Below are 20,593 nucleotides of genomic sequence, written 5' to 3' on the forward strand. Positions count from 1 at the left end.
GCTACCTGTTAGCCTTGGCTGTCACAGTCATACATAAGTGAGGAAAGGTGGATAAATGGTCAGGGCTACAGAGTGGATTCAGACACTGACTATCCAGGTGCCAATGAGTGATATTTAGCAGCAAAGGCAGATGAGAACAGCCTTTTCAACTTGGTCTTTTTTCAATTGAATCAAGTCTTTCTGTATATTTCCAGGACTATTATGGAAAAAAAAAAAAAAAATCCAACCCTTTATGAGTTATCTAAATGACTTTTAATTTTATGTTAATAACATGTAGGATTTTTCACTGTTCGAAACTTTATAGGTGCTTTGGTTGTCCACTTGTAATTCTGTTGTATGCCATACTTACAGAAGGTTCTGTTCACTAGTTCTAGCTCAGTGGAGAAAGAATAAAATCTTAGGAGCTGTACTTTGTATGTAGTTCTCAGAAGTCTATGTGACATGCTCAGAGCCAGCAGCTTCTATTGGTACTTAATGGAGTTTTTTTTTTTTTTTTTTTTTTTTTTTTTGGTCCTAGTAGAATGTAGACTTGTCACAACAGTCTTCCTCTTATTGCAACTTCTAATGCCTAGAAGTCACACCTCCAAATCTAGTATAATTTAAGTAGTAGGGTGAATAGCATGTTATGCAACAAGGTTGGGGAGTACAGAGTTCCCAAAACCTCAAATCATGAAAATAAATAAATAGCAGCAATTTCCTGGTTCCAAAGTGTTGATGATGGGTTAAAATGTTCTGAGCTTCCTTTTTAACATCATGTACTACAGCTTAGGAGGCTGTCAAAGGAGCATTGAGACAGACAGATTGTATTTTCTATTCATTATTCACAATAAATCTTCTTCTCCAAGTAAAAATGTTGGGAAATGACATTTATGTTCTGGATGCTGAGAGAAACCAAACCTATTTGTACCATAGAGGAATTATTTTGAAAAAATTATGTAAATGCTTGACAAAAGTCAGGGAAACTTTTGATGAGCTTCAGCCCAAATGCCAATTAAATGTCAAAACACATCTGAATTTGTTATATTTTAATAATATTTTCTATTTTTGAATGTCCACACCTTGACATGGCTGGTTCATTCTTTCTTATTTTTCTCTGTTTCCTTTCAACAGTAGGAAGACTTTTGACAAGTTGCTTTCAAAAGCTTAGAGACAGCAAACAGTGTTGACTTGAAATGTGTTACAGCTTTAGGAGTGATCACAGTGCATGGATATTGTCAGTTAAAAGTGCAGTCGTACATAGTGGAAACAGAAAAGGGATGAAAGTGACATGTTGCCAGAGCCTCCATAGTGGAAGACATTGTCTTTAGTTTATCAGTCAGTCAATTTATGGTTCAACAAAGCAGTGTTTTTTTTTCCCCTAAATATTTTTATACATTAACATACTGAAATTAACTTTATTTCTAAAGAGAATATTGCATCAATAAATGAAGCAATTGCAGGCATATGTCATTGGTAACACCGTCATACTAAAATCTTTTAGGATTTTAAACTGGATGTTTTTTCTTCTGTATTAATTATTATGCAATATCAAAAATTGTTCTTCAGAGTGAATCAGACATTCGATTTACCAGCTTGGCAGTGCAATACTCTGGATCAGGATTAAATCACAAGTTCCCAAGCTAATGGTGTCTGGAAGTGCAGTACATGTAGTGCTTATAAATCACAGCAGAAAAAGCTATCATTTTTCTCTATTAATACCTTCAGGCTACAGAGGGAGCAATCCCCAAAGCAAATCAGTGGTTTAGTCATAGGTTTCATGACAGCATTTAAAAAACAATGATAAAAATGGGAATTTCAGGCTGTCAGCATCTGAATTTGCAACAAAAATTGTCATTGGGTTGTAGAACTGTTGTAACCTGTCTGGTGAAGTAATGACTGAAATCATCTCAGAATTAGAGCTTGTGCTTTTTATTGGTTTTTTACTTTTTCATAGCTGGAAGGGCACAATGTCTTCTCCAATCTGAGCTCCAGTGAATATGAGCAAGTCCTTGAGATTATCCGGAAAGCCATCATTGCTACAGATCTTGCCCTGTACTTTGGAAATAGAAAACAGCTTGAAGAGCTGCATCAAGCGGGAGCATTAAACCTTAAGAACCAAGCACACAGGTAAAGCAGCAAACCAGATTTAATTCACTAAGGCATTAGTCTTAGAATGGAAAACCTTTCTTTCCACAGAACACAACCAGGAATTGTAAGAGAGGAAAAAAAAAAACAAAACCAAAACAAAACAAAAACAAAACAAAACAAAAAACTATTCTCTGTAGGCAGAGATCTTACAGATGAGATTTCAAACACCAACTTTGTGTAAAATATGAAATCATATATATATATATGCATTATATATATATGTATATATAATGCATATATATATATATATTTGCATGTCACTAGCTTTGGATTTCATCTACACAGTTCACTGACATCGTATCTGCACCAGGAAGTTAGTGCATAGGCAGTTAAGTAGTGGGGAAAAAAAAAGTGCAATAATAATTTCATAATAATTTCATTTCATTCTTATGTCAATATAATTATTTTTCTGTAAGCATGCTTTTTGAAAGATTAATCCTTACTAGAAGCAAAGTCACTTCCACTTCATTGTTGGAAGGGAAAAAAATCAAGCCCTTTGTAATCATTTTGTCTCTCCATAAAGCAGCTAATAACACCAGAACATAATTTAATAGCCAAATCAGCTACTGTTTTCACATAACTTTCTGTTGTGATGAAACATTTGACTCCAGAAAAAATCCCTAAGTCAAACAGAGAAACAGGAAAGAATTCTGGTCAATTCTCAACCTTTGTGAATTAAGATAGTTGTAAGTTTTAAAACTATTCAAAATGTACAAATATTCATATTCATATAGACATGAATCTTTTTGTCCACATAAGCAAAACATAATGTACCCTGGATGGCAGATATGTCTCATAACAGTGTTGATTAAAGTGTTCACTCAGCACTACAGTTTAGTGGGTGACATTTGTAGTAGGGTGATGGTTGGACCAGATGTTCTTGAAGGTGTCTTCCAACCTTAATGATTCTATGATTCTGTACCATACTCCCTTGATAGCTTCTTTACTGGAAAATGGCCTTGATCTAAGGCAGAGAAAAAATGGAGAGTATATTGACTCATGATTCTGATTCTTTTCAAAAAGAACTTTGGAATTTGGATCTTCTTTAACTGTTTGAGGAATTTAAAAGGTTTTGCTGGTAGTTCTGAATACATTATCACAACACAGTTTAATACTTAAATAAAAGCTTAAGCTTGTATTAAAACTTAAGTCACAGTATGGAATTTAAGTTTATCAGGCTTGAGCAAGCCTCAAAATCTTAAAGGTATATTAGGTCCTGATAACCTCAAAATGAAACTTATGAGGAATCTTGAACTTAGGGGTTATCAATTTTGAATATTGCACAACTATTTGGTATATGATTGAATATTCTGTTATGTTTAAAATTTTTACCCTGTCTGCTCCCTTTAAGCATTTTCAGTGCAAAACCACATGCCCTGTGATACAGCATTAGTTGGTAACATGGCTAAAGAATCCAAGGCTTCTACTTGGTATTGTACAATAAAAATAATGTAATAGGATGTTAAGTTTGTCCCTTATGTGGCTGATGAATCCTCTTTTATAACTCAGGGAATTTGTACTTTGCTTTTATCTATTCTTTACATTGTGTTTGTGTATTTCAATGGTAATTTTTCTATTGATACAGCTTCTATGACTGCCATCACATTGTCATGAAAGTTAGCAAGTTGTGTGCTTTTTTCATGGGATAGGTATTAACAAAGATGCAGGTGTCTATCAGATGGAAATCACGTTAATTCATTCATTAATTTGACAGTTTTCTTTATAAGACACTCACAAACAATAGATACAAGGAGTAATGGAGAAGTGCTAGAAAACAAAACACAAAAACTCTTACTTTTAGTAATGATCGTTATAAACCTACCAATCCTCTTCAATTATTCTGTGAATAGGCTACTCAGTGTGTGGGATGGAATTATGTGTGGGAGTCTTGTCCTGTTAGGAGGAGAATTCATTCCAAAAAAGCAATGACTTCTCTTTCAGTATACATGTACCATAGGTGTACTCCGATTATTGCAGTATTAGGGCTGTTGTGGAGACCTTACTCTTTAAAGCTACAATATTGCTTTAGCAGACCTCGCATTTAGATCAACAACACAGTTTGCTAAGGCAGTTCTTGAATAATTTCTCAGACAGAAACTGAGACAGAAGATACAGTCACTGGCTGTTGCCAGAAGTAAGAAAAAGTAAAATGTACTTTTGAGAAGAAGCAGAGGAAGAAATGAGAGCTTACTTGTAAATTAAGATCATCGAGATAGAATTAGTTTTTCTTATTTTTGGAATATGTGTTCATTTCTCTTTAAATAATGGAAAGAAATGCAGGAACAGGATATGCCATCTTTCTATTTATAGACTTGTACTGTATTCTCAAAAAATGAAGTAGAGGCACAGGAGTGTTTTGAGAGGTATTCCTATATATTCCTTTAATTCTACAGATGAACTGCTTGCAAGCAATTAAGTAATACAGGGTATATATATATATAAAAAAAAAAAAAAATAAAGGTGATGCTTTACCTGTAAATCATAAACAAGTGGAGAAGAAACAAGCAAGATGGGAGAAATTTTGTAGTATTTACACTTTATTGCTGATTGAACTGAGAAAGGATAAATAATAACCTTGGGATATGGTAATTAAGTCTTTACCAAACTTACAATTTCATGTTGTTTTATTCTAGAGATAGAGTGATTGGTCTGATGATGACTGCTTGTGATTTGTGTTCTGTAACAAAACTGTGGCCAGTTACCAGACTAACAGCCAATGATATATATGCAGAGTTCTGGGCTGAGGTATGTGCATTTTTGTTTTCTCATTTTCTTTTATCAAAGAAAATATCTGGGTAGGAAAATAACAATAATAATTAAAAAAAAAAAATGTCAACAGCTACATGTTTTCATAACATATTAAAGATTGTTCTTTGCAGCTGGCATGTGTTTTGTTGTTTTCTTGGAAACTATTTAAAGAGCTAAGATAGCTTCCTAATTTTCAGGTATCAATTTTTCTCTCTGTTAAAGATGAATTTAGAAATAATGTCCTAACAGAACATACAAGAAAATCTGTTTCTTCTTTGAGTCACTAAGAGTAATGCTGTGAAGGATCTATTTGTATTCTAGAAATCCAAAATATGAAAGCATCTTCCAGACCAACTGCCTTAAAACACACACATAAAGCTGCAGCATGAATAGTATGAATCCAGGAAATGCTAAAGCAAATATGGCAATCCTTTCAATTTTTCCAATCCCAGCATTTGCATCTTTGTGACCCAGCTCAACAACTGGGTCTCAAAGAGAGAGAGCTGATTTTTAATATAGTGAATGTTACTCCACAGATAAGATGTACTGAGAATTGACACATGACATTGAGCTGTAATCATATCCAGAAATAAAGATATAATCTCTAACATTTCTTATGCTCAGGATGGAATGATTTAATCATTTAATTCTTAAAGTGAAAAAGTGACTTCTTTAGGGGTATAAGGAATAAATTCTGAGCATGTTGCATATAGTTGAATTGTGTGGTTTTAGAAGATACATTGTATTTTCAAGACTGTTATTGCATGTGTGTATCATGAAGTGCCCTTTTCTCTTATGTGCCATGTGGAAGCCTAAAGAATTCAGTGGGCTTATTTCTGTTTTATATAGGTGTAAAGTGGAAATCAGGCCCACAGATATGATGTAGCATGCATATAATTTGGAGATTTCTGTTTTGCATGTTGCATGTTTATTAAGAAATTCAAGATGTGCATGGCATGTCTTTGTTTTCTTTTTTTGTTATTATTATTTATTTTTTCTAGTTCTTTTAGTTATGAACAAATCAGTCTATGATAAGATGTTTAAAACATGTAAACTTTTTAAGCTCAAAGATGTAGTTCAATATTCACTTTCTAAAATGTCAGCACTGGAGAGTGAGTGTTCTTATGAGCAATATAATGGAGGCATAATGTTGATGTACCTCACTAATTACATGCCCAATTTGTTTTGCTTACAAGACTTTAAAATAATTAAAATAAAATATTTTTTTGCAAGTCTTGTGAACTGAGTGCAAAGGGAAGGATCAAGTTGATTTTTCTTACTCAGCAATATTAGAGATGGAATTATGGACATAACTGAGCCTGCACAGATTTTAAGTTGTTTTGTTATTTGATTTAATAAAGGTACGTCTTATATTATAATGCTACTTCATGGAACAAATGTAGATTAGACATTTTTGACAGAAATTATATTCTTTATTTGCTATTTTGCTTAACTGATATATAACAGAAGTTGGATATGTTGTGATCCATTCAGGATGGCTGACAAATCAACCATAGTTCTAAATGCTTCTGTAAAACAGGAAACCAAGACAAATATAGAGAAAATTCTAGGAAAGCTATATGAATATGAAGATTAGACTGAATTTCGCTCCAGAAATTGTTACATAACAGGGGTGGTGGTGGGGGGGAAAGTAAAGTCTATACACATGACACAATGTTGTTCCTAATTACTACTTCAGTTCATAATCTTAATATGTGGAATGAATTAATAAGTCTTTTTATAATGTTTCTCCTTTATGTAATTGTTAAATAATAACTGCAGAAGAGGTTGCAGCAATTCTGTGGTATGTCACACTGATCTTTTTTCATTGAATGAAGCCAAATATAGGCAGTGTTTTCAGCTAAGATTTACCTTGTTATCACTTCAGCAAGAATCCTTACCACAGTTGTGCAATCTGAGCAAAGTAATACGTTTGGTGATCAGCATATAGGATCATATAAGTTTGTGTCTTCTGTGTTTTTTTTTTGTGGGATAGGTAGAATGATGAACATAATTCTGAGATTTTTTCAGTTTTGGCATAATCAGCCAGAGGCTGGATAGCTTCCTCAAAGCTCACTTTCAGTGTTTTCTGGACAGTTAATATTATGTTAAATAAAGCCTATATCATATGATGCTAAATAGTTTAGCATTGTGGGTCTTAGCACTGAGAGTATGGTAGCTGCAGACAGTCCTGACCAATCAATAACAGTACTTAAAAAACAAACAAACAAACAAGTAAAATTAAATGTTATTTACTGGAGACAAAAAATAAATTTGCTTACAGTTGCTAAACATCAATTGACTGACTTTCTTTGCAAGTTTTGACAGTAGAATGTCTAACAGAGACTAGATTTAATGAGTCAATGTTCTAATTACTTGGCGAGACAAATATTGTTCACAAGAGAATTGTACAGACTACTTCAGAAGTAGGTTCCTGATTACACCACTTGTTGGTTGACTGCAGCAGGACCATAGTCAATACCTGATATTTAGGCCACATATGCAAGGGGAAGAAAAAAAAATCATAAGCTCACACAAGCTTTTATCTTTTCTACACTCCAGGTAGTTGCAAGGCAGCAAAATAGAAAGATGGTCATTAATGGCTCTACTTAGACCAGAATCAATTTTTTTTTTTTTGTATTGTAAACTTCTCTTTGAGTATAGGTGCGGAAATCCTCCCTTGGAAGGGACTTGGGCATTGGTGCTTGGAATTTGTCTTGATAAAATCATATGAGAAAGGAGTAATAACTTGTTTTCTAGAGATGCCTTCACTAACTGTGGCAGAAAACAGATCATTGGTTTAAGGAATGTACCAAGCTTTCAGCTAAACATTTGTAAGCTAAATCTCATAGTAAAGTATACAAATAGACAAATATATTAGCAGCTATCCTGCCTAAACTTTCTCCTTTACTCAGGTTAATGATTTGAAGATTGCATTGCCCCTTTGTATTGACTTTGGAAACCCAGAAATTAGCAGCAGCTAAAAGCAACCATTGCTACAGCTGTTGTTGCCTTTATAACCTCAAAATTAAGCACCTACGTTGCTTTAATGGTGCAGCTGAAGCATAAGTCTATTTGAAAATTTCAACTTGTTACAGAATTTAGCCAGTTACTTATGGATTTGTAAGAAGTAATCATGTTCAGGCCCAGTATACTGTTCAGAAATGTGTATTGGCTGCTCTGTGAAGGAGACAGTTTTCACTTGCGCTTTACATAGATCTGGTCTTTGGGTATACTGCTTTTTCCCAGTATTCCTCTTATGCATGTAGAATAATTAGTGTACTTAAGGAGGCTGTTTGACAGACAGCTATGTAAAAATATGCTCCTCATCTCTGGTCAAAAAGATGGATTGTTGACGAAGAGGGTACATTATAAATTCATCTGCTTTACTCATCTTTGCCTTGGTTGGGTGAGTTATGTTCTTCTGGTCTATGTATTATAGCACTTTAAACGGGTAATGTTTTCAAAGGTTAGACTAACTATGAATAGAACTGGTCAATCTGGTGTATTTTATGCCATTTTCATTGTTGTTTGTTTCTTTCCTTCTCTTTCTTCCAATTGCCTTTTATTATGGATAGACCCTTGCAAACAAGGACAATATTTGTACATTTACTAAAAAAAATTGATTTTCAGGATCTGTTATTTACATTATTGTTTAGGTGAGTATATAAAATGAGACTCTCCTTAGGCAGTGTTCTGAGATTGCCTTAGACTAGTATGTTGCATTACTTTTAATTCAGGAGTTTTAGATCCACATGCAATAGAAAATGGAATAATCTCTCTCTTTGCTTTTCTCCAGGGAGATGAAATGAAGAAAACGGGTATTCAGCCTATTCCTATGATGGACAGAGACAAGAAAGATGAAGTCCCTCAGGGTCAAGTATGAACTCTCTCTGTAAAATCATACATGCTTTATAGTATTAATAAAACATGTATGGAAAAACATTTCACATATTACCATATATTGCATTTGATGCTAGGGTATGTGAGCTGCTGAATTCCATGCTTTGTATGCAAAATGTTTTGTTTTGTTTTGTTTTGTTTTAATTATTATTTTTTATTTTATTTAACAGTGGAAAACTTGTTTTCAAAGACATTACTGAAATGATAGTAAATGTTTTGTTGCGGTCCTGAATTACATACTTATACATGTTACTGTATAACATAGCTCCACTTCCTATAACATGATAAGGCTTCAGGAGTGATTTAGGCACAATACAATACAATACTTCTGCCATGAAAATCATCATGAAATTTCAATGAGAAAAATGAAGTCTGTCTTCTGATTATACCTTAATACTCTTTTTATTCTTGTAATTCCCAATGCAGTGATTTACTTGTTTTCACTCTTACTTCTTTCCCCTTAGTAAAAACTCCATGGAGTGGTAGCAGAACTGTAGTTAAAATACTAGCTTGAAAAGCTTTTGGATACAGTATATTCTTTCCTGTATGGTGTTTGTAAAAGGAGGTAGGATACTTTTTTTTTGTAAAAGGAGGTAAACATTTAGGAACTGCGGTCTCATCCTTACATCAAGTACAATTTTGAAGAAGTATCAAAAAAAAAAAAAAAATCAGAAAACATGGAGGGTCATGAATACTGACCAAAGATATGAAAAGGCAGATGTCTCTTTTCTGGCATATGTTGAAGTATTCAACACATCATGACATTTTAATGTGCAAATTGGGGCAGGTGAGTGTTGGTATTGGCCAATAGCACGTGTTAATGACTATCCGCAAGACAAATGAGCAACAAATCATGGAATCCTACCTGGAATGGTTTTTAGTTGGAAGGGACCTCAAAGATCAAAGTTCCAACCCCTTCTGCCGTAGGCCAGGATGCCACCCACTAGATTAGGTTGCTCAGGGCCTCATCTACCTTGGCCTTGAACACCTCCAGGGATGGGGAATCCACAACCTCTCTGGGCAAATTGCTCCAGTGCCTTACCTCCCTCTTAGTGAAGAATTTCCTCATGACATCTAATCTAAATCTTCCTTCTTTTAGTTTAAAACCATTCCCCCTTGTTCTGTCAATATCTGAGTAAAGACTCTTTCTCCATCTTTTTTATAAGTCTTTTATAAGCTTTTTATAAGTTTTTTATAAGCTCTGAAAGGTCGCAATGGGGTCACCCTGGAGCCCTCTCTTCTGTAGGCTGAACAGCCCCAGCTCTCTCAGCCTTTCTTTGTAGGAGAGATGCTCCAGCCCTCATCTTTGTGGCTCTCCTGTGGATCTGCTCTAACAGCTCCACATCCTTGTGGTGGGGGCTCCATACCTGGACAGAGTACTCCAAGTGGAGTCTCACAAGGGTAGAGATGAGGGGGACAATCACCTCCCTTGACCTGCTGGCCACACTTCTTCTGATGCAGCCCAGGAGGCAGTTGGCCTTCGGGCTGCAAGTGCGCACTGCTGGCTCATGTTGAACTTTTCGTCTACCAGAATGCCCATGTCCTTCTCTGCAGGGCTGTTCTCAGTGAGTTCTTCTCTCAGTCTGAACTCCTCTCTGGGATTTCCCCGGCCCACGTGCATCACTTTGTGCTTTGACTTGTTGAACCTCACTAGGTTAATGCGATCCCACTTCTCTGGCTTGTCCAAGTCCCTTTGGATTGCATACCTTCCTTCTATTTATCTACTACACTACTCAGCTTGGTGTCACCTGCAAACTTGCTGAGGGTGCACTCGATCCCACTATCAGTGGGATCAGTAGGACTAAATGAGATTTCTGGAAAGGATGTGAAGTTTCTTTCTCAAGTATTTTTAATATCTGTCAAAATGGTTGTTGAAAAAATCTATAAAGGCATCAATTACGTGGTGATATGTGATAAGATAACACAGGAGATTAGTTGCCAATGACCAAGCTCAGACACTGGTGATCACCAGCAGTTGCCTGTGCTACCCTTTGCAAGTTCTGGGATCTTCCTGAGACACTGTGTACAGGATCAGTATCATATAATGTATAAGTCTTAGGAAAATTTTAAGGAATACTTAAAACGATGTTAGTAAAGTCATGGAGGACAACTCAAGGAAAAAGCAGTTTGTCCCTGCAGCAGGACAGAGATCTTCACAGACCTTTGTGTGAATACACTCTTGTGTAATCAGAGGCCTCTACATTTTGATTCCTGTTTATTTTTATTAATTAATTTATTTATTTTTATTTTTTCTTTGAGATTTCATAAAGGAGGGATGGGGCATGAATGATTTGCAGTGAGCTATAGAAGTACCATGAAAGTCACTGTTCCTTTTTTTTTTTTTCTTTTTTTTTTTCTTTTTTTTTTCTACTGGTAACTCTTCCTAAAGCTACAGTAACATCAAATTCTGAGAAGTCAATGACATCTTTTCAACTCAGTGATTGCTAGAAGTTTAAAGTTAGCTAAAAGTTTTCACTGTTTTACAAATTTAACTATTGCTTTCACTTGCTTCTGGCCAAAATACTCAGGTACAGATTTTCAAATATTAGTGATTTTAGGCCAATACTTCTTCATTATTATTTTGGATAACTACAGACATTGCTTTTTGACATTTCTTTAAAAATAAACAAAAGGAATATGAGAGGAGTTTATTGAGGATAAGCAATAAGTAGTATATTTTTAAGAGCCTAAATTGTCTGTTTCTCAAAGGGTTTGTGTATTGATTTTCCTGAGCACAAATATGTAGCAAAATGTGCAGCAATTATTGCTTTTTTTCTGCTTTTCCTAGTGAAAATAGGTATTTTATAAACATAAATTCAAGAAGAAAAGGTCTTTGAGTAAACTGTTTTGGGCAAACAATAAAGCTAGCTCTTCTTTGTGTGAACAAAGAAAAGCAAATGGTCTGTTGTCTATTTATATACATACATATAAGATTTTATTTACTTTTAGTGGCCTCTGAGACTGTAATTGTCAATGGCTATCACAAAGCATTTCATGAACTGTGAAGGGAACAATAATTTTAAAATAAAATAGAAACAACAAACTATCAAAAATGCTGTAGATCAATTACTTGTTAAGCAAGACTATGGAAATTTTTATATTCTGAAAAATAACCCTGTATGCTATCTCATATTTTAGCATAAAATCTATTACTCTTATTATAGTAAGGAATTGGCAGTAATTTATTGAATTCATGTGTCAAGTGTAAGTCTAGTAGGAGAAGAAACATTTTTCTGTACTTAGTTTATTTTTCCACACACTGTATTATTTATCTTTGAACATCTTGAAAAGTACATGGTATTACAGTACATATAGTACTTACTCTTCTGGGTGTTTATGAAAGAATTGTTAATGGAATTGAAAGTACAGGTCTGAGAAATAAACTTTTTTTCTCTTTTAAAAAGAATCTTCATAGGTTCTTTTACATTGTGCTCTGTTCTGTGCTTCTTAATAGTAAAATAGTAAACTATTAAGCAAAATAAAGAGGTTAAAAGTCAACTTCAGAGTGTAGTTGCTCCTGCTATATCTCACAACAATGCTACAGCAAAACGTGAGATTTAGGACATACATAGTTCTGTGAAAGTAACCATTCTTATATTTCTGCAGAGACAGAAGAATTTAATGGAGCAGTATCATCCATTTCCTTGGGCTCTAACAGAAAGTATTAATGAGTTCAGAATCCCATATTTTTATGTGGATTTTAATTAAAGCATTTCAACTTTATTTAAATGACAATGATGTTTAGGAAATGAGGATTTGTATAAACATGCAATAAGAAAAAATAATTATGCTTCAAAAGCTCATCTTTATTGAGAATAGTTCTGTGTTTGGCTCTTTCACTGGTTGAAAGATACTCATCTAAGTGGTTGGATCAGTTGCCCTTTGCAGTACACTTGTAGGGTTCCCTGAGTTTGTTGTCTTCCTACTGTGGAGCCTGTGCTGAGGATTTGTTCCTTACTCAGTAAGGATTCCCTCACCCTCTTTTCTGCTCCTTCCTTGAGAATTTAATCAGTGTTTCAGATTACGCCAAGATTACACACTTGAAGGATGTTTTCTGCTTTAGCTTCCATTGGACCTGTAAATGTCTCATTTTCAGGGCCTAAAAATTTTGGAACCTGTGAGGCAAGTAGAAATGACAAAACAATGTAGAGACCTGAAAACTTTAGATAAGCAAGTCAAAGCAACCTGAGTAATGAAGGAGTGAGAAATGGCTCACAAGATCCAACCATTTGCAACTTAATTCAGAAATATAGTTTTCAGGTTGAAAATGAGATGTTTTATGCAAAAATAAATAAATAAATAAAATAAATAAAATGTCAGGAGTGATTTCTTATTTGAAATGCTTGTCTGAACAGTAAAGATCCAGCTCTTAAAGCTATAAATATATTTAATACACACAATAGAATAGACTGTACCAGCTTGTTTCAGAAACAAAAGATATTTTCTAGTTCTTCCTTCTTATGCATCTTAGGATATACATATGCTGCCTCTCCTGCAGTGACTTCAATGGATTACTTATTCCCAAATGAACTTCAGGCTTTCTCTCTGGCCAGGGCAACATAAAACTCAGTCTAGAATTATGTATTCAGGCAATCTAATCCTTTTACCAAAGCATTTGTGTGAGTTATGAACATTTAAAAACATTACAAATCTGAACTCTTGCAAAGAGACATTTTTAATAAGCTTGTCTTTATTCGGAAGCTAAATCCATATTTAATATTTAAATTTAAATATTAAATTTCCAATAAAATAGAAACCCTCCAGAAAAAAAAGGGGGGGGGAGGAATGAAAACAATGCAGTATGCAAAATAGAAATTTATTTATTTATTTTAAACGATGAACAGACATGACTTCTGTGTTGTGTGTGCTTTGCCTTATGTTCTTCTGCATTTGGTTTGTATTGGTTACACCATAAGTACTATAACACAGACTGCTGGGTTCTTAGGCCTTTTTAGGTCTTCTTAGGTCTTTTTAGGTCAGAGAAATGTCTTTTTTTTTTTTTTTTTTTTTTTTTTTTTAAGTACAAAAGGGACTTATTTACATAGCGACATAAGAGGAATCTCTCTATTGATGGAAGTGAGGAAAAGAGTTGCTCATTGATTTTGGAATAAGGGCCAATGTTTACACTATTAACAAGAGGTTTTTTTTTTTTTTTTTTTTTTTTTTTTTTTTTATCAAATACTTTGGTTTCTGTACACATGGTATTTCAGTAAGACATGTTTAAAAATTCTCCCGAAGAAAGGGATCATAGTGGACTACAGTGACTGTCATGAGAGTCTGGGGTAAATGAATGATGTTATAATGAATCTGAATTCAAACTTCCATCCTTGGTTATATATAAGTAGCATTTTCTAAAAATTCGCATGTGTCATGGTAGATCACCTGTAACATGGTAGCTGTCATAAGGCTCTCAGCCTATGTGAATCTGATATCACTGAAAATGTGTTTGTTCTCTGGACAGATTTATAAGGTAATGGTAAAAAATTATCTCTCCACTATGTACATGAAAAGAAAACAGAAACTTTATGAAGGTTTGAAGCGTGTAGCATTTCAAGTATATTGAGCTGTGGAATACATACATCAGTAAAGTCCAGAGCCCAACCATATTTTGGAAATGCTGCACAAATTTCCTGCTTTCAAATATTTTTTTTCCATCACGAGAATAGTATCTATAAAAATGATTCTGCCATCCACACCTATTTTCTGCCACTATTGCTACCAAAAAGCCAGAAAGATACTGAGCAAATCAATTAAATCAATAGAATTGCAAAAGGTCTTGTAGATAGCAGGTCTGTTATCTGAAGCAGCCACCAGAATCATTAGAGAGAGGCAAGAAAACAACTTGCAGTCGTCAAGCACTTCACTGTTAATGTTCATTCTAAGTCTTTAGATATTAAGATGAGATGCAGAAGTATGAAGTCCTAAAATAAGCAGTAATTAAATAGGTAGTCAACAGCTTTACTCTAGTTGGCTGTTAATTTTTAGTATTTTAATTTGGTAACAATTAACTATTCTTGTTTTTATTGCTGTTTTTCATAGATTGGGTTCTACAATGCTGTAGCCATCCCATGTTACACGACGCTTGCACAAATTTTTCCACCAACTGGGCCACTACTCCGAGCATGCAGGTGAGTAAATGTGCAAGTTTTTGCATAGTAGGTAGCTTGGTTAAAGAAAAAACAAACATGCTTGGCTAGTTTGTCTGGAAAAACAAACCTTTAATTTGAGAATTTGCATGCAGATAAAGGGGGATATATATCTCATATTAATCTATGCAGAAACCCAGAGGCAATAACTACTGGCTGGGACTATCCAATGCAGATCTACAGACACAGTTGATTAAAACGTGTTTGATGCCAAAAGTACTGAGAGAAACAATTTCAGTGATTATGTATCTCTATCTATGTTGCTTCAGTGCAATTTCACTGTGTCCTTTTTACTTCAACATAGTTCTCACAACTAAAATTGGCAGAAAACAAGAATTCTGTTTCATTAAATTTTTTTTTTTTTTTTTAATGTGGCTTTATTCATGTCAGAACATTTCTGGGGAAAAAAAAAAAAAAAAAAAGAGAAAAAAAGCATACCAACTTAGACTGGTTGGTAATTTGGAGCATAAGGGCAGTACCACTGGGATATGGAAAGGCAAATGCAACTTTCTTTCTAAGCAGTAAGGATGTAGCTTGGGATCTTCTGGAGGAGAGGAAAGTGTCCTTCACCAATTGACTGCTTCTATCCTGGAATGATGGTGAATCTGTTTATAGGTAGTTCAGTCTCATAATTATATCCTGGACTTCAGCAATCTTCACTGACAAAACGTGTGTTGAAATCAACATGTTCCACAGAAATATTCCAGTTTCAGGTTAATCAGTATTCTCTAAGGAAAGCAGTTGGTTGGTAAATTGACAGCATTCCTTAGTCACATCCAAGAAGTTAAGTTTCTTAATGTTCTTAAAAGCATCTCTCTCATAAACTTTTTTTCTGTTGTGGTCCTAGCTTGCATTGGGCTTTTTCTTTGTCACTTTCCTGACCTTGTGTGATATGTGAAGTAACAAAAGAATGCTCACTGTATACAAAACATGGTGAAATTTTGGATTTATTAGTTTCTGGATAATACTGGAATGCAAACCACTGCCTCATGCACACGTGAACTTGCAGTTTGTCTTCTTTCCAATCTAATCTGTTCTCATTTCCCTCCTGCCTGCTTCTAAACAAAGAAAACTTTCCATCCTTCTCAAAATCTTTTTTTCAAATCCTAAGAAATCCAACCTGTCCTCATCTTCTGCATATCAAGGTGAGGCTGTCAGTAACCTTTTTTGGTTATCCCAGGTGCTGTTTACACCAGGTGGTCTTACTATGTTTTTACATGTCCTACCATGTTTTTATTATTACACTGATTTTTGTTTTTCAGTGAAGTTTTGTTGTATTTCCTTCAAATTTGGAGACCTTCAGTCTTGTTCCCAGATGTGAGATATTTAAGTCACAGTTAAAATGTTTGGGAAACTTTAAAAAGCTTCCATCATTTTTGTTCATTTGGTCCTCTGGGTGTCAGTTGAAATTCAACCCCTGTCATGTATTTGCAGAGTTAGTGTTTCACTAAGATTTCAAGTAGACAAGAGGCTTTTAGAATGGGCCTCATTAAAGTCAACCATCACAAAATTTAACATAGTGGTTAGCAAAAATAATTTCATTTCCAGCCAGATACTATTTCATGTAGCTATGAGAAAATTATGTAGATCTGTACAGAGGGGCAAATGACTATGTTATGAAAAATGGTGAGTATCTAGGAATAATTAATTGTCACTTGTCTCTAAGTTCCCCCTGCTGGTCATGGCTTTGCAACCCCTAGATGGATAGGGAGGAAATACTTCATTGGATTAGAGAGTACACCTCTGTAGTTATTGCATTAGTGCCTCTACAACTGGAATTTTGTTTAGTGTATGTGCTTTTAGAAGAGTAGATAAAGATGCTAGCAAATACAAGAAGATTGAGAAAGGACCCGAAGAATGGGTTTAGTCACTTGATAGCAAGAGACTAAAAAATTTGAGAGAATGACAAAGGCTGTCTCCATGGGAAATTTTCTGATTAGACAAAGCTTATTAATTTAGCAGGTAATGTGTTTGGAAGCTGAAGCCCCAACATTCAAACTGTAGAGTGAATGCCTTTTTTTTTTTTTTTTTTTTTTAAATATTTGGAATAACATCAGTTGAAGATCATAAACCAAATTATGGTATACTTTTTAAAGATGCTGGGTAAGAGGGATACACAAGTGATGTACAGTTACTGTGATAAAAATGCTGAGGCCTGTCTTTTCCAGTCAGGGTAGACAATACTTATAGTAGTGTCTTCTGTCCTTAAAAGTTATGAAAGTAACAATGTACAGAAAATAATAGGCAGAAATTTGTTGTCTTAAATCGAGTATTGTGGAAGTATTCATAAGTGCATATTTTAGTAGTTCACAGAATCACAGAATCACAGAATTTCTAGGTTGGAAGAGACCTCAAGGTCATCGAGTCCAACCTCCGACCTAACGCTAACAGTCCCCACTAAACCATATCCCTAAGCTCTACATCTAAACGTCTTTTGAAGACTTCCAGGGATGGTGACTCCACCACTTCCCTGGGCAGCCTATTCCAATGTCTAACAACCCTTTCAGTGAAGAAGTTCTTCCTAACATCTAACCTAAAACTCCCCTGGCTCAACTTAAGCCCATTCCCCCTCGTCCTGTCACCAGGCACGTGGGAGAACAGGCCAACCCCCACCTCGCTACAGCCTCCCTTGAGGTACCTAAAAAGAGCGATAAGGTCACCCCTGAGCCTCCTCTTCTCCAGGCTGAACAAGCCCAGCTCCCTCAGCCGCTCCTCGTAGGACTTGTTCTCCAGGCCCCTCACCAGCTTCGTTGCCCTTCTCTGCACCCGCTCAAGCACCTCGATGTCCTTCTTGTAGCGAGGGGCCCAAAACTGAACACAGTACTCGAGGTGCGGCCTCACCAGAGCTGAGTACAGGGGGACGATCACCTCCCTAGCCCTGCTGGTCACGCTGTTCCTGATACAAGCCAGGATGCCGTTGGCCTTCTTGGCTACCTGAGCACACTGCTGGCTCATATTCAGCCGACTATCCACCATCACTCCCAGGTCCTTCTCTGCCTGGCAGTTCCTTGAATTGTAATACAGCATTAAACTCTTTAGTTTCAAAATGCTGCAAAGTGTGTTTCTATCAAAGTCCAAATTTTGTTTTGGAATTCAGAGTTACAATACAGGGTAGGAATGTGTACTCCCTGAGCCACATTGACCTAATATATACTTGTTGATAGTTTGATTATAGATAATTGAATCATGTGTTCTCTGACAAATGAAGAAGAGTTGCTTTCAGTGTGAAATCAGAGAACATGAAGTAAACTATAGAACTACTTGTAATCCTTTCAATCTTTACAAGGTCGTGACTCATCCAACTACTTAACTGAGAGGTAGTCTCAGATCTTGGAAGTTTTCTAACTGCTGGATTTGTAATCTTTATTTGAAGGAATGTTGCTTCGGCTGTATGGATAGCTTAGAACTAAATGGTCACTTATTTAGTCCATATAACTGGAATACAGATTCTGTGTTGCATAACCATGTTTTCAATCAGAACCAGTTTCATACTGTTTCCATGGACTAAACAGCATCAAGTATAATGCAAAGCATTAGAAATTCAGGGATGCTTACCATGAGTGTTTTCACTTGCTTGTTTCTACTCAGGCTAATGAATATTATCAAACTGCTTAACATGTATGTGAATTTTGATTTTATTTTTTAATTACATACTTGTCAACATCTGGGTATAATCTTACTCCTAAAGTCTATATCTATATGTTTCTAACATTCCGCCTTCTACTGGAAGGTGCCCATGACAGTGGGGGTTGGAAATAAATGGTATTTAAGGTCCCTCCCAACTCAAATTATTCTATAATTATACAAAAAATATCTCGCAGAGCTTTTATTATTAATGAAGAAAACCCAGTGGTAAATGTAAAGAAAGTTCTGTTACTAGCACAGTCAAATGAGAGGTCTTAAAAATGGGTTTGTAGGTACTGTAGAAACATTTCTGTAAGCCTGCCAGTATCTTTGCTAAGTAGTAAGCATTGCTATTCATCTTGATGAGAACTGAGGCTGAGAAGCTAGGCTGAGTGGTTAGGTTGGCACAGCATCACCTCAAGGATCAAGGTTTTTGGAAGACCCATATCTTTTGATTTCTAGCCACGTAGACTTACTTTCAAAAGTGGATTGTAATACTTGATGGTCCATCTTTCAGTTCTCAGCTGAATGGATGTAAATTTGAATTTTAGTGTATCAAGCATCCACATACACTTATTTTCTAGATGGAAAGTGTATCATATTTCTGAAACTTAAGCAGTAACATGTTTTCAATAGTAAGTTTCTCCACAAAAGATATGATGTCTGTAGCAATATCAACCAGTCTCCTGGTATATATTATGTGAATGTTTTCTGTTCTAGAAATTGCAGTTATTGCTTTGAACTTATATATGATACAGATATTTCTGAAAGCTACAATGACATCATCTCTGGACTGCGAAGAGCTCTGTACAGACCCAGCTTTCCACCCTGATCTTGTGCTTTCCTTAATTTAGATTGCAGTGATGCAGAACTGGTGCATGGATGTATAGATGGAGTTTAAAATTTCCATAAGACTAAAGAGCTTTCTGAAAATTTATACCACAGCTTAACGTCTTCTGATTAACAGTTTGGTAGCTTTAGAACTCAATTGCTCTGACTTGAAATTACCCTCTGCAGGCCCTCCTGAAGTGATCTGTTTGTGGGGAATGAGGAGAAAATGTTGAGAGTTCAGATTTGGAGATGCAGACTAAAAATTCAAGAACACAGATATGACTTCAACTCCTTAATTACTAAAATGTGTGCTCCTGCCGGGTTTAGGTTACTCCAGAATGTTTCAAATAGCTGATTTTGCACTATAGTTTTTTTTTTGAGTAGCAAATGTTATTCACTGTCATAAGAGGAACACAACTTCATTCCTGTTTGGTATTGCCCCAGCTGCTGACTGGACCGATTTTGATATCATCCCTTCACGAGCATTGCTTGTTCTTGGAACACAGTGTTTAAACTGCTGCGTCCTTGAATCGTTTGGAATGCAGACACCAGCTGCAAATAATAGCAACAGAAGCAGCCAATGCAGCATTTCAGCATCAAGGTTTTTATTTTGAGAGACTCCTAGCATTTATTCTAGACATTTGGGAGCCAGGGCTTCAATGGGAGTACAAAGGCAAATGAATCATATTATCCACACCTTTAAATAAGTAAATAAAAAAAGGTAAATTAAAAAAAAAAAAAAGTCACCAATTTCCCTGAAGTAAGGTAGTATCTAAGAATCTAGAAAGTTGTCTGATCTGATAATTTATTCTACATTTTAAAATACTGTGTCGTCTATAATATATTTATCTTCTTATTGAAAATATTTCTTAGTATGTTATGTATTCTTTGTGGATCAAAACTATCAGCCACCTGTGTTACAGTTTCCAGAATAATTCATATGAGTGTTTTGTAGCCTATGTACTCACTAGGCCTACCAAAGTGACAAATCTGTAGCAGTATATTTATTTTGAGTATGAGGCAAAGTGATTTTTTTTTTCCTTTAATTCTGACCAAATATTTTAAAACATTTTTCCATGTGCCTTCTTCAGGTGTCTGAATCGTTGCTGAAGTACATACAATTTACAATTTTTTTTTGGCTGCAATTCTCCTCATTACTTTCCAGTTTTGGGAAAGGGAGCTAGGAATACTGATGGTTCAGTTTTTGTAATCCT

The 20,593-nt window shown here is 35.2% G+C and overlaps 1 protein-coding gene across 1 annotated transcript in view; it reads left to right on the top strand.

Annotated features, from left to right (window-relative positions):
* PDE10A (phosphodiesterase 10A) overlaps window positions 1–20,593 on the top strand; it is a 185,749-nt gene that overhangs the window by 159,847 nt on the left and 5,309 nt on the right. The window contains exons 18-21 of the mRNA XM_084285121.1: window positions 1,934–2,106; window positions 4,761–4,872; window positions 8,675–8,755; window positions 14,818–14,906. Coding sequence (XP_084141247.1) covers window positions 1,934–2,106; window positions 4,761–4,872; window positions 8,675–8,755; window positions 14,818–14,906 — 455 coding nt within the window. The remainder of the gene's footprint in view (window positions 1–1,933; window positions 2,107–4,760; window positions 4,873–8,674; window positions 8,756–14,817; window positions 14,907–20,593) is intronic.

Source organism: Netta rufina (genome assembly GCF_964035555.1).
Source record: "Netta rufina genome assembly, chromosome: 3".
Lineage (NCBI taxonomy): Eukaryota > Metazoa > Chordata > Aves > Anseriformes > Anatidae > Netta > Netta rufina.